The sequence below is a fragment of the Triticum aestivum genome, chromosome 7B, assembly GCF_018294505.1.
Source record: "Triticum aestivum cultivar Chinese Spring chromosome 7B, IWGSC CS RefSeq v2.1, whole genome shotgun sequence".
NCBI classification, from domain to species: Eukaryota; Viridiplantae; Streptophyta; class Magnoliopsida; order Poales; family Poaceae; genus Triticum; species Triticum aestivum.
In genome coordinates, this window is record NC_057813.1 from 137,235,259 (window position 1) to 137,250,332 (window position 15,074).

Genomic DNA, 15,074 nt, shown 5'->3' on the forward strand with positions numbered 1-15,074 from the left:
TCCAGTTCTTCCGTCTCCACAAGGCAAAACCTGGCGTTCCCCATGTACGCGAGGGTGGCACCCAGGCTCCCCGGGTGCTCGAGGAAAAGCTCGTCCTTGGCCATCTTCCAGTCCGGCTGCACGGCGAGCGTTCTGGTGCGGGAAGGGACCCGGCAGGAGCAGACGTAGCCGTCCTTACGAAGGCCGACCCATGCGTCCAGCTCGCCGTCGAAGTAACCCTGATTTTGGAAAGGCAACACCCAGTCGCCATGAGACGTCCACTCATGGCTCCTGGTGTCGAAGGAGTAGGTGTGGCGGCCCGTCTTGCGGCTGTTTGCACAAGACACGAAGAGAGTGCGTCCGTCCGGGTGCATGGCGTAGGCGGTGACCACGCAATCCTTGGGGAATGGCGGTGGTGACGGAACGGTTGCCCAGGACCAGTCCTGGCTTGGGTTTGGGAAAGAGTTGGGATACCAATCCTCGACACAGGCCGTGGACATCACCTCGAAGGCCTGCTGCCTGTCACAGATCCTGTACTTCAGCGCGTACAGCTGCTGCGTGTCGGCGGTGGCCGCGAAGACGCGGGTGCCGCCGAGCAGGGTGTCCGGGAGGAGAGGGCCGATGGCCAGCCCGTCCGTCTCCGTGTCGTACACCATGGTGCCGGGGTGCCTGTTGCTTGCGATGAAGATGTTGCTGCCCAGGGCAGTGAAGTTCACGGGATAAACAGGTGCGGGTGACACTAGCCGGACGACCGGGGGCTCCAGGTCCAGGTCCAGGTCGGGGCCGCTGTCCATGGCGTCGACGTCGATCTTGCGGATGGTGAAGCCTCTGGTCCAGTCGTCTAGAACAAGATAGAGGTGCTTCTGCTGCTTGTGCACAGGCCGCGATCTTTTGCCGGCGCGGTCGTGGTGGTTCACCGGCCCCTGCCGCCGCTTGGGGTTGGACATCCCTCCTCCCAAGATCTGCTTCTCCGAGTTGATTATCTGATGATTCGTCATTGAGATCCTGCGACCTGATCTGCAAATTCATGACCTATTTGTAAACCCAAGAAAGAAACCGCCTCTGATTGCAATCGAACACCCAAGAGGCCGGGGAACACATACCTCCGCAGAGTCCGAGACGGCCGCGTATTCCGAGCAGTGCTAGGACTATCTGGCCGCTGCGTCCTCTCCTTCAAACAATTCTGACACCAACCCGGCCAGGCTATCGGGCGTGTACCTGGCAGACTTGCCAAGCTTGGGGTGCTCGATCAGCCACGCGCCATAAGCAGCGACGACCTTCTCCGACACGGCCTTCCGCAGCGCCGCCCTGAGCTCGGGATCCGAGACCTCGCAGCGTACGTGGCCGTTGTATGCTTTCTCGAGCGCGGCGTTGAACTTGGCCAGCGCCTTGGTGGCGGGCTTGCCGGCCTCGAGGCAGGCCACGACCGGCGCCCAGGAAGCCTCGATGTAGCTCGTGATGTGCTGCTCGACTCGGCTCCGGTGGCACGCGGTCCACTCGTCGTCTCCCCCGAGCACGCCGGCGCGTTTCAGCACGAAGCTGGTGTTGTTGGCCACGAAGAGGTGCCGCAGGCCGCCTCCTTCCTCGCCACGGAGGGCGGATATCTCCTCCAGCTTGGGCTCCAGGGACGCGACTAGCTCCGAGAAGAGATCGCCGAACGAGTTCACGCCCTCGAGGATGCCGCCCGTGCTCGCGAGGATCACATCCAGCGCGCCGCGGTGCGGTGCTAGCGACTCGATGCAGGACACGGCGTACCGCGTCAGCGGATGGACGCCGCCGCCGACCCCGCGCGTCTCGCTCTGCGTCCCTGAGCCGACGCCGGCTCGGACCTTGGTGACGGCGCCGCCGATCATGACCCTCAGCGCGCGCGCCAGCTTGGCGAGAACCACCTCTACCTGCCGGGAGAAGAGCTCCTTGTGCTGCCCGGTGAGCACGAGCACGAGCCCCGGGACAGCGCTGCCAAGGACCTCGTACATTTCCAGGACGTACATGAGCTTCTCCGGCGAGCGCGTGCTGGTGAATCCGTCTGCGAACCTGAGCAGGATATAAGATCTCCGCTTCGCCATGGCCATAAGGTAGTCATTCTTGAACCTGTCGAAGGCGCCGTTGCTCTGCGCGAGGAGCTGCGTTTGCATAGCGACAAGGGCCTTCCCCACCAGCTTGGTCGCCAGGATCCACCGCCGGATCATGTCCTCCGCTGTCCACCACTCGGCGTTCTCATAGCTGATCGACTCGTCGGTCTCGATCTCTGGAGAGCATCCTACTTGGATTTGGAGAATCGACAAGAACCTGTTCCAATCCATGGTCACAATCTTCCAGTTCATCAACTCTGACAAAAAGGAGGCCAAATGCCAAATTCAGATCTACAATATGCTGTAGTATATTTTCCCTTTCAATCAAGAATTAAAGAGGATTCAGTTTGTACCTGTCTAAAACTTCGCAGGGAGCGTTGGCGAACGTGTGGAGAAGCTCCTTCGTGTAGCCAGCACGGATGACACGCAGTGAGATCTCATGGAGGATGGACAAGCTCGCCGGGCAGATCAGGTCGAGCTCATCCGGAAACTCCCCGTCCGAGAAGACATCCGGCCCGGCCGGCTGGCTCCCGGAGCCGGACGCGTACAGCTCGTCGACGGTGCCGGAGCTCAACTCGGCCGTGCTGGTTCTCACCGTGCTGGCCGTGCTGCCGCCGGTTAGGAAGGCGAACGACGACGACGCGCCACGGGCCGCTGCCACGGAAACGGAGAGCTTGTCGACGGCGAAGCGGAGGCCGCTCCTGCCTTCGAGCTGGGAACCGTCCCACACCCTGAGGCTGAGGAACTCCTCCATGAGGCACGACATGGCGGCCCGGAGGGCGCCGTCCATGCGGCGGCCGGCGGCGGAGGCCGTGGGGAACGCGTGCATCTCCTTGAGGAAGACTATCTCGTCGACCGCGGCGAGGAGGCCCGAGTTGGTGCAGGTCGCCTGCGCGTCCCATATGCCGACGTCGGAGCCGTCGCCGGATGAGCGGCGGCGCTCCAACTCGAGGATGACGCGCTCAGCGACGGCCATCCGGTCCTCCGCTCGCGTTGTTGCCCCACCAGCAGATGCCTGGTCTTCGACGGCTTTCCCTGCTGCAGCACCCATGCAGATGTCGGACGGCGAGCAGAAGCGGCGCTCTGCTGCTGTCTGCGGTTTTGCCGGACCTTGATCCGAAGACTCGGGTGTTGACTTGCAGATCGATCCAGAGAAGGTGGAGCTCGAGCTGTGTTGTGGGAGTTGGGACCGCCAGGTGCCAATCGACTGAAAATGGTATTCGATCAGTCACTTTTTTTAGGTGTGAACATGCGCAGCCACAGAAAAATAGACTAGGAGGGTGTTTGTTTCCAGGGACTTATTGGCTTAGGGACTTAAAAATGTCTCTATAGGTCCCATCCAAACCAAACAGGAGGGACTTGTAGGGACTTAAAGTGAGCATTTGGGACTTATGAAATAAGACTCTTAAGGAGGGACTTATAGGGACTTATAGTTGTAATATGGTCTTATAGGGACTTATAAGTCCCAGGAACCAAACAGGTAGGTACTTTTTAAGGACTTGGGACTTATAAGTTGGGACTAAAAAAAGTCCTAGGACTTATGAACCAAACAGGGCTTCTGAACTGTGTACTGAGAGCATCTCCAACCGCGCCCCCAACAAGGCCCTCCAAGTCGATTTTTTTCGCCGTCGCCAAAAAAACAGCCAGTCGTGCCCACAAAAGCCCGTTTTTGTTGGTTTGGGCCGAAGTTCGTGCCGGCGGACCCAGGCCGAATCCGGCACGCTGGAAGCGCCCGGGCGCGAACGGGGGGCGGGTCCGCCTAGTCAGCGAGACGCCGCTTCGTTGCCCCATCGCCTCGGTTCCCGCGGGAATCAATGTCAAGGCTGGCCAAGGCTGTCGCGCCGCCGCGCCGGTCAGCCTCCATTGATGCCTCAGGCGCCGCCGACGCGCGTCCCGCCCGCTCCCGCCAAGTGTTGTCGCCCGACATGCTGCCTCTCCGCCGCCCCACTTGGGTTATAAAAGGCGCCCACTCCCCGCCGGTGAACGCCACAACCTCCCCCTCTCGCAAAAGCCATCTCCCCCTTCCCGCCGACGAGCAAAGCAAAGATGGCCGAGAGGTTCCCAGGCGATGGCGCAGCGGCGGACGGCTTCGGCCGCCGACACCTCCAAGAGCCGGAGGCGCGCCTCCTCTACGAGGCCGAGTACCCGACGCCTCCTGACATGCGCGTGCCGGGGGCGTGGAGGCTGAGCGCGGTCGGCGTCCCGATGCCGCCGGTGCCCGAAGGAGCTGCACGACGGGCGGAGATCGCCCGCATCCGCTCCCCCCTGACGGAGGAGCAGCGGAACCAGCCGAGGTACACGCCCAACAGCGAAACGCTGTGGACGATGTACTTCGAGCGCCGCCGCGAGAAACAGATCACCCCCGTCATCATTCCCCGCGGTCGCCTCAATGCCGAAGGACGGCGCGAGTGGTGGGGCGTCCCCGGCCGCACCCTCGAGGCCGTCCTTGACCACATTGAGACCGGCAACGTCTCGCGCCTCGAGTACCCGACGCGACCGTCCTTCTCTCTCCGCCGCGGCAGTTCCTGGACGCCGCGGAGAATGGAGCCACTACCTGGGGTCAGGTAGTTTGGCGTAGTTTGCATGTTTGGCTTAGTTTGGCGTAGTTTGCATGTTTTTTTTTTACTTTTTTGTACTAATTTCAATAAAATTTTGCCAAGTTCGTACCTAATCTAAGTAATTTCGCCGAACTCAGGGCGACCTTGCGGGTGTCGACTGGGGACCGAGCCACATCCAAGCGCCAAACTTGTGCCGGTTCGTTCTCAGGTGACCTTTTTTCGTCGCCATGGGAGGCCGAACAGCTGAAGATGCTGTGAGAAAGCGCGCACGAGGAAGAGCAAGCGCGTGAGAGACGGTGCTGCGCACAGACATGCATGTCTCTGAAAGAGAGAGAGTTACTGAGAGAGATTTGTGTTGTGTGCATGCATGTGAAAAAAAGAGAGAATGCATGCATGATAGAGAAAGTTAATAAGAGAGGGAGTCAAAGTGTAAGGTAATTATCTTTTTTGACCACGACGGTTCAAATGTGGGCAAAACAAAGTATCTCTGTCCCAGAACAAAAACATTATAAGAAAAATGAATGAATGACATTGGTATTACCCTTCAGAAAAACAAAATATACCAAACTAGTCCGGTAAAGACAAACTTTGCATACCATTTACACATAAATTGCACTTTTTTAAAATTTGCAAGAATAAGCATATAATAGTGAAAGTTTTGCAAAAAAAGTTTTCTAAACAGGAATGAATTAGTGGCGCTATTACCATTGAAGAAGAAAGAAAATAAAAAATAAACTAAATCAAAATAACGAAGTTTTATATCAAAGAATGAATAAGTGACAATGCTACTGCCCTTTAAGAAGAAAGAAACTGAAAAAATAACAAAAAAATGAAGAATGAATTAGTGACATTTATATTACCCTTACAAATAAAAAATAATCTAAAACAACAAATGTGAAAATTTGCACACGATTTACACAAAAAATTGAGCCTTTTATAATATGCAAGAATAAGCATATAATTGTGGAATTTACACAAAATAGAAGTTTCCAAAGAAGGGGTGAATTAGTGCAATTGGTATTACCCTTAAACAAGAAAGAAAATGAAATGTAAATGTCACTAATGAAGTATTATATAAAAATAATAATGAAACCCTTTAAGAAGAAAGAAAATAAAAAAGCAAAACCAAAAACAAAATAATTAAGTTTTCTAGTGAAGAATGAAACCCTTTAAGAAGAAAGAAAATAAAAAACTAAAACTAAAACAAAATAATGAAGTTTTATATGGAATAATGAAACCCTTTAAGAAAAAAAGTACAAAAACTAAAACTAAAATAAAATAATGAAGTTTCCTATGTAAGAATGAAACCCTTTAAGAAGAAGGAAAATCTAAAAACTAAAATAAAAACAAAATAATGAAGTTTACTAGGGAAAATGAAACCCTTTAAGAAGAAAGAAAGTAAAAATAATAATGATACAATTTGCACACATTTTACACATAAATTACACTTTTTTTAGTTATGTACTCCCCCCGTCTCATAATGTAAGACGTTTTTCGACACTAGCATAGTGTCGAAAAACGTCTTACATTATGGGACGGAGGGAGTAAGATACAAAGTTTTTAAACAAGGAACCAATTAGTGGCATTGATATCGTCCTTAAAAACAGGAAATGAATTAAAAACTAATCATAATAAAACAAAAAATAATCTAAGAGAGGGTAAATTAGTGACATTGGTATTACTCTTAAGAAGAAAATAAAATATAACTTGCATACAACTTTCAGTGAAATTACACTCTTTATAATATGCAGCGAATGCACATTTAATAACGCAAATTTAGCAGTCTAGTATAATTTACACAAATATTTGTATAGTAATTTCATGCATACATACACATAATAATATAAAGCTGTATTTATAGCAAAAAAAATAGCATTGTTATTACCCTTAAAATAAAGAAAATGAAATAAAATAAAATTTTCAACACAATTAGCCAAAAAATGCACTTTTTGTAATATATAAATTAAATATATAAGAGTGATGTTTTCGTACTCTAATTTAATTTGTACATGTATACAATTACACACACTCAACATCCGGAAATACACGTAAAGAAAAAAGACAAAACTCAACTGAAAAATAGAAAAATAAAAGCGTACACGTGCAAAGAACAAAAGCAAACTCATGGAAAAAAAACATGCACACATGAAAATCCAGCACAAGAAGAAAATTGACTGACGGTGTCAGTCTAATCCAAACAACCCACTACACCAGTAAAACAAGACAGAAAAAGAAAAAACTACAGAAATCTTAAAGCACAATCCAACGACCGGAAAATTGACTGACCACAAACCTAAAAATCACCTGACTGAAAATCTAGCTAAAGTGTTTTTTTTAACCAATTAACACATCGTTTACCCTCAAACTGGACACCCTGTGAATCGGTCGGGACCAGTCCACTAAGAGTGATGCCGAAGGCGGCCATTTAAGAGTTAATTGCACAGAAGTATCACAACTAGGATATTATACGCAGATTGGTATTAAGATAGGTAATTTTCATAGTTCAGTACCAACTCTGAGGAGAGGCATTACAAAAAAAGCTAAAAGCGCCGTTTATACGTATTGACGGCAAAACTGACTAGTTGGGCCCGCACGTTAGGTGCCACGCTGTCCAATCGGCGCATGCCCGCGCGCTGACTGGGACGAGTCGGCTCGAACCGGTTTTAGGCACGGCTGGTCGGTCCGAGCCACCCCCTGCTCCATTCTTCCTCTTCCTCGTCGCTCCTTGCTCCCTCGCCGCCGCCTTCGTCCCCGCCCACCGGCCGCAACACCACACCGCCACAGCCATGGTTTTCGAGGACGAAAGCAGCAAGGACAACTCGAGCCTCCCATACATGCATCCCTCCTCCTCCACCGATGGGCTTAACCAGGTGAGTTCATTAGAGCTAGGGTTATTTGCCGATTTTTTTCTTAGCTAGATTTTGATTTGGGGATATGCTTTGATATGGTTTCCTCCTCGTCTGCACGTGATGTTAACTTTGGTTTGCTTTTGCAGGTCCCCTATGGGCCTTGAGCTAGATCTAATGGTGTTCTGTGAGAAGCATGGCCAGGCATCGGAGAGGCTTTTTGCATTTGAAGGAATAGACACTGGGAGAAGGTTCTTAGCATGTGCAGAGCCGATATGTTTCTTGCATATTTGATTATGTAGAGGATTGTGGCCTTGACAGTGGCAAAGGCTTGTTTGCTAAGTGTGATTCACTGATGTCTATGGTCAAATTGTTAGTGATGTATGCCTAAGTAGTTGAATGGTAGTGCCCATTGTAGGATTCCATTGGAGTAATGCTCAATATTAAGTTGAATGGAGTGTTATTTTGCTAAATATATGCTCCTGTTTGTGCGCACATGCTCTTGTATTTATGTTAAGTTGTGAATGTTAACATGAGCTAAATATATGCTCCTGTTGTGTATTATGTTAGTGATATGTGAATGATACTAAGTGTGAATTAGGTAGCTTTACTCAGTTTGTTAAACATTAATTTGCTTTATATTGGTGGGAAAATGCAGTGTTGCTTAGTATCACATTATCTACTCCCATTAGCTAATGTGTTACTCCCATTAACTAACTGTTGCTTAGTACTCACAGTAGTTGTATTGTCCCATCACTTTGAAGTTCACATGCTAATGCAGTGTATTTAGCTAGGCTGTGAACTAACTGTTGCATGTGTTATTACTAAATGTGCTATTGATGTTATATATTTAGATGAATTGTACTAACTGTGGCTTTAAATTCACTGTTGAAATTGGTAAAGTTCTGCATTAAACTAATTATTGCCTTTATTATTTTTTCAGGAAGGTCAGAATTGTGGGTTTGTTGAATGGGTTGATAACCAGTGGCCCCCAATAATGCATAATGCATTGTTGAAGCTTTGGGCAATGTATGAAGATGCCAAGACTGCCAGGCAGAATGACAATCTTAAAAGTGCTCTACAGATTCACCATCTGATAGAAGAGAAAAAATGTGGAGAAAAACTATGACAAGTCAGTTCAAGATATCCATGAACTTATGAATTTCCAGGAGGAAAGGGTGCTGGATTTCAGTTATGTGCAGGCTAACATTATCAATGGGAGATCTGAAGCTACGTCCGATATGAAGGTATAGATGGCAAAGAGAGATGCAGATCGCCAGAAGCTTCAGGACAAGTATGAACTGCTAGTGAACGTGATAAGAGCTCAAGCAAATGTCATCCAGAACTTGAAGCTGAAACACATGAAAGAGAAGGAACTGCTGAGTGAAGCTAGGATTAAAATGGAGTTTAAGAATGCAGAGCTCAAAAAGTCTGAGGAGAAGCTCACCTATGAGAAGCTAGAACTGAAGCTTCAGGTTTCTAATCTGCTAAAGGGAAAGGAAAAGCTTAGTGATGAGAGGGTCCACTTAAAGCTTAATGTTGCTGAGCTCATCAAGGGAGAAGAAAAGCTGAAGCAAAAGATCAAGGGGTTCCAGGCCATGATAGAGGAATGAACATGATGTTCATGAAGATCACCGGGCATTGTTGATCTTTTGGGAAGTATGGTTGTGTAATGACCTAGTTAACTGTGCTTGTGTAGTGTATGGTTGTACTAATTGTGAACTATGGATGTGTATGTATCTAGTATTTATGCTGTCCATCCTTTGTTAGCAAAGGATAAATGCCAGCATTTGAACTCCACTATGTATTTATGAACCATGGTTCTGCATGTTATAATGCACGAAGTAATTTGTGCGCTACCAAGCTTTGGAACTAATTGCACTCTAATTTGCTATCATTTGTGAGTTGTGAGCTATTATTTGTGAGTTGTGAGCAATGTTGGATTATAACTCGAGGATGACGCGCTCCGCAACGACGAGTCGGTCCTCCGCTCGCGTTGTTGTCTCAGCAACAGCATATGCCAGGTCTTCAACGGGCTTACCCGCCGCGGCGCCCATGCAGAGGTCGGAGCGGCGAGCAGAAGCGACGCTCTGCTATATGCGGTTTTGCCGGAGCCGGACCTTGACCCGAAGTAGATCCGGAGACCGAATTGGGTAGCACTTTTTCTCATTTAGCGTAACGGGTCCACTAGTCAAGCAAAAAATTGGGTGCGTGTCCTCGCTTGGGCCTGCGGGGTTCCAAACCCGCACTGATGCAGTGTCTATGGCTCGCTTGGACCAGCTCGGCTAAGACAGCGTGATGCCCAAAGCTAGCGCCTAACGCACTTAATGGGACGGCCTAGCGCGCCGAACATGCGTCGTCCACGTCTTCCATCCCCCGACCCTGCGCGAAAGCCTGGTGCTTTTGTACCACCTCGCTGCAGGGAAAGTCATATTGAGCGGTTTCGTCTCATACGGCGATAGTCACACCATTCCATGCCTGCTTTAAGATTCGGTCCAAAAATATATACTTATTTTCCTCTTTTTACTATACAAACTGAATAATCAGTCTAATTTGTCCTTGCATGTCAGGCATTGATGTTACAACTCACTCACTCTCTCTCTCTCTCTCTCTTTAATTTTCACACACGCGCATGCATATGTCTTTTCACTCTTCATTGCAAAGAAATCCATGGATTTTTTTCATCTTGACCAATTAAAAACATTTATATCTTTTAAAATTTAAGTTCGTTTTTGAAATAATTCATATATTTGAACTCCTGACGCCAAGACCTTAGAAGTAAACCAATTTTGGATATATTTCAAACACGTTTAAATTTCAAGGTTTCACATTTCATATGTGAAATAAACCTATTTCACTTGAAAATGTGTTTTTTGTGAAACAAGACAATGGAAGTGAAATATTGGTTTTGAAAGTGAAAAACAAATATGAAACTGAAATGTGAAATTGTGAAACTGGTTATTTGGAAATGTGTAACCGTTTATTTTCAAAAGAGTGAAATATGTTATTTCAAAAATATGAAAATGAAATTGATGTGATTTTTGTCAAACAAGCGAGCGAAAAGTGAAAATGTAGCTTCTGAATTGTGAACTAGCAACCACAGAAAGTTAAATTACAATGTATCATTAATTATTCGACAATGTGAAACAATTTATTTCAAAAGAGTGAATTTTTTTTCGATAGATGTACAATATAGAAAAGGTATTTTATGAAACAAGCCAATGAAAAATGAAATATAGGCTATGATTTGTGAAATAGTAACCATGGAAAGTGAAATTCTAATGTATCATTGTGAAATTGATTATTTGGAAATATGAAACTATTTATTTCAAATGAGTGAAACAGGTTATTTGAGAAATGTACAATTGAAATAGGTGTTATTTTTGTGAAACAAGCGAGTGAAAAGTGAAATGTTGGGTCTGAATTGTGAAATAGTAAGCACATAAAGTGAATTACAGCGTATCATTATGAAATTGATTATTCGAAACTATGAAACACAATTTATTTGAAAACAATGAAATTATTTTTCAGTAATGTGCAATTGAATATTTTTTTGGTGAAACGAGCGAGTGAAAAGTGAAAAGTAGGTTTTGAATTGTAAAATGTGCACTTGATATATTATTTTTGCGAAAGAAGACAGTGAAAAGTGAAATGATAGTTCTGAATTGTGAAATAGTAAGCACAAAAGCTGAAATACATTGTTCACATTTTCAAATAATCAGTTTTAAAATCGTATATTATAATTTCATTTTTTGTACTTATTATTTCATAATTCTGAAATATGTTATTAACTTGTTTCCGATTTTCAAGTGAAATATGTTAGTTCCACATACGAAATGTGAAATGTTGGAATTTAAATGTGTTTGAAATGTACTCAAGATCGGTCTAGTTTTAAAGGTGTTGGCATCAAGAGTTCAAATATATAAATTATTTCAAATACGAAATTATGGTTTAAAAGATAAGAATGTTTTTACTTTGCTAAGATGAAATAAACTCTATAGATTTGTTTGCAAGGGAGAGAAAAGAGGGTGATGTATGCACGTCTCCCTGTCTGACAAAAAGTAATACTCTGGACCTGCTAGACTGACAGAAGTAGTATTCTGTTGGTGGACCAGCTACTGAAATATCAATATTTGATAAATAGTAGAAACTTTGTATAGAACACAGTATTTAATATACGGTACGAGGTGTCACTAGTTAATTAGCTGGCCAGTCGCCGGTAGGAGACGGAACCACGCAATTTTCCGCTTCGCCTCGCTGTACGAGGGGTCCGTCAACCGGCTTAAATAGGCGGGCGAGCCCCGAAACACCGAGCTCCTCTAAAAAAAATCGTGATGTCCTGCCGACGCCCTATGTGGCCCTATGTGGCCCAGTCAGAAAGGTCGTCCTTTGTTGCCCATTTAGGCTTGATTCGGGACGGGCTTTGTAGGTTTAGGCCCGGCAGCTCGAGCGGGCTTTTGTTTACACAAATTATAACCTTCGGCCGGATTGGCGGGCCTTTTTATTTAAAATAATTTCGTATATAGATTTCAAACGCGCCATTTTCTAAGAGATCCAACAAATTTCAAACGGATAAATTTGGACATAATTCATATTTTAGGATCTTTTAGAAAGATTGGTACGAAATTAGAAGTAAAACTTTTTTAAACAACTAATCTACTCGTCGTCCCTTGCATCGTCCAGCATGACGAAGTCGAGTTCGCCGCCATTGCCATCGCCCGGGACACCGTCGTTGTCGCTGCCGCCCATGCCGAGGAAGTCGAGATTGTTGTCTTCCTCGCCACTGTTGCCGCCTTCATGGACAGGCAGAGGGCCTTGTTCCACCCCGGCATGTCATTTGGGTCGCCAGGCACACGAGGCGGACCCCCCCGAGCCGTCGCAGACTCGCGCATGGCCTAGAAGAGGTTGGACATGTCATCGGAGTCACTGGCCTCTCTTAGCGCCGCCAACTTGGGTGGGATCTCCGGCGCAGGTTTGCGACAACCGGAGGCTGGAGCGACCACCGCAGGCGCGACATGAGGCAGAGCGGAGGAGGATGGACATGTCGCGCCACGCCAGCCCGGCAGCGCGCAAGTTTCCGCCGATGAGCCTCCACGATGACCTCGTCGAAGTTCTTCCCCACCCAGAAGTCGCGTCGGCCATACGCGTTGCACTGGTCCTCGTGACGCTACCACTGCTCGTCGCGGGGGACGACGAGGCCGTCGACTGCGTAGCCGCCAACGTTGATGTGCCAGCCCGACGGCAGGCAGGCGGCACGAGGATGTTGTACCGTGCCAGATCTTCTTCCTGATCCACCGTCAGCGACGAGGGGCAGGACCCTGTCGGAGCTACCCCGCGTCGATGGCTGTTGCCGGCCCCACCACTGCTCGACATCTTCACCGGGTCGTGGGTAGGGACGAAATCACTGTTTTGACCTTGTGCACGTTTATCGTCACAAACTGAACCCGACGTAAAAGTATTTCACGATTTGACCCTTTTAGAAACACCAGGGCCCGCGGCGTTTCCAGCCAACATCGAAATGCCGAGCCAGCTAGCGTTCCTGGCCAACACAGAAACGCCGTGGTAGCTAGCGTTTCTGCCCTGGCCCACAGTCAGTCCGAACCCGCTGTTTTCGCTGACGTGGCACACGTGAAACGCCAATGTCCTTGGCGTTTCTGGGCTAGATGAAGTAATGCGCGGCGGGCCGCGGGGGTAACCGAGTCCACTCGCAGTCCCAGCCCCTGTCGGGCAGTTCTTGACGAACTGGCGGCCGCCCCTTCCCTCTTCTCCCCCAAATCCCCCCAGATCTGCTATATTGATCATCAAAACGAGTAGATCGAAGCACCCCCGAGTTGCTTGAGGTATTCTCTTCCCAATTCTCCATTTATTTTCAGTCAAGATTGGCTATTTTAGATGCATTTTTTCAAACATGGTGGAACCCTAAGATGAGTTATTAGTGATTTGTTTGATGAATATTTTGGGGATATACTGTTGAAGTATTCTTAGTTAACTTGTATAGTATTGGATTTAGAGAGAGCCCATTTTTTAGGATTAGGTTGAACCTATTATTTGTTAATAATTAGTTGTGATAGATTCTTTAGGATAAAATAGGTTGAAAAGAATTGGTGTTGGTAATGTGGTTCTTTATTTATATCTTTGGGATAATTTGTAGTAGTTCTCACACAATTTTGTATATGATGTGGTCATAATTTTAAGCATATATCATAACAAATCCATGTACCTTATTTTTTAGGATGTTTGAGCTGGATAAATATCCCGGCCTTGATGATTATTACGAGGAGAAGCATCGTGCTGTGCTTGTGGAAAGAGGGGAGGTAATTATGTATCTACATTATCATATTGTGAGTATATTGTGAGTAGTTTAGAGAAGTATATAAATTGTGCGTGTGATTTTTGTAGGTTCCTCCAGTACTTCGGTTGAGAGGCCACAACCCACGTGAGTCACTGAGGTATGACCGTCGCTACGAGCCTTATTTTAGAAGAATGGATCTTCTCCAGTTTGTGCTCAACTTTAAAGGCATACCACCATGGCTGAACTCGACGACCATTACCGCCCTTACGGACCGCTGGAGGCCGGAGACGCACTCTTTTCACCTTGCTCTTGGTGAGATGACCGTCACTTTGGAGGATATTGCGATGATCTCCAGTCTTCTGATCGAGGGCAGGGCTCTTACCGGGAAGGTAAAGTCCGAGGGGTGGCGACAAAGGGTTGCAGGTTTGGTTGGTGTTGAACCTCCCCCGTGGATTCATGAAACAAAGAAGGATCCTAGGCCATCTGGTGTTTTGTTCTCGTGGCTACAAGAACATTTTTACGAGTGCCCAGAGAATGCTAGTCCGGCTGTTGTGGAGAGGTATGCCAGGGCTTACTTATGGAATCTTTTGACCCAAGTGGTGTTTCCTGATGGCACGGGAGACACAGCCTCGTGGATGTTCTTGGACCCTCTTCGTAATTGGGATGTTAAGTGGAGTTGGGGGTCGGCGGCACTAGCCTTCTTGTACCATCAGGTAATGCTAATTTGATGAATTTTCATTATATGAAAGAGTTTTTTGCATGTGATTGTTTATTGTGTATACAAATGTGCAGTTGGACGGAGCATGTATGAGGAGTAAGCCGAAATCTTGTCTTGGTGGTTTTGTTTGGGCCCTACAGATTTGGATGTGGGAGCGTATCCCTGTGGGCCGTAACTTGACCATTGCTCCGGAAGAACCCTGGGAGTGGCCTTTTGACGGGTTGTGGATACTTGACCATTGCTCCCAGGGTTCTTCCGGAGCAATGGTCAAGTTACGGCCCACAGGGATACGCTCCCACATCCAATTCTGTAGGGCCCAAACAAAACCACCAAGACAAGATTTCGGCTTACTCCTCATACATGCTCCGTCCAACTGCACATTTATATACACATTAAACAATCACATGCAAAAAACTCTTTCATATAATGAAAATTCATCAAATTAGCATTACCTGACGGTACAAGAAGGCTAGTGCCGCCGACCCCCAACTCCACTTAACATCCCAGTTACGAAGAGGGTCCAAGAACATCCACGAGGCTGTGTCTCCCGTGCCATCAGGAAACACCACTTGGGTCAAAAGATTCCATAAGTAAGCCCTGGCATACCTC

At 47.2% G+C, this 15,074-nt stretch overlaps 1 protein-coding gene across 1 annotated transcript; it reads right to left on the bottom strand.

Annotated features, from left to right (window-relative positions):
* Positions 1 to 705: 705 nt before the first annotated feature.
* Positions 706 to 3,270, bottom strand: LOC123162084 (exocyst complex component EXO70B1). Its single transcript, XM_044579884.1, has 3 exons — positions 2,405 to 3,270; positions 1,083 to 2,268; positions 706 to 996 (listed from the first exon to the last, which is right to left on the bottom strand). Exons 1-2 carry the CDS (start codon positions 3,100 to 3,102, stop codon positions 1,128 to 1,130), a joined length of 1,839 nt encoding a protein of 612 aa, XP_044435819.1. The 5' UTR covers positions 3,103 to 3,270; the 3' UTR covers positions 706 to 996; positions 1,083 to 1,127.
* Between the last annotated feature and the right edge of the window lie 11,804 nt (positions 3,271 to 15,074).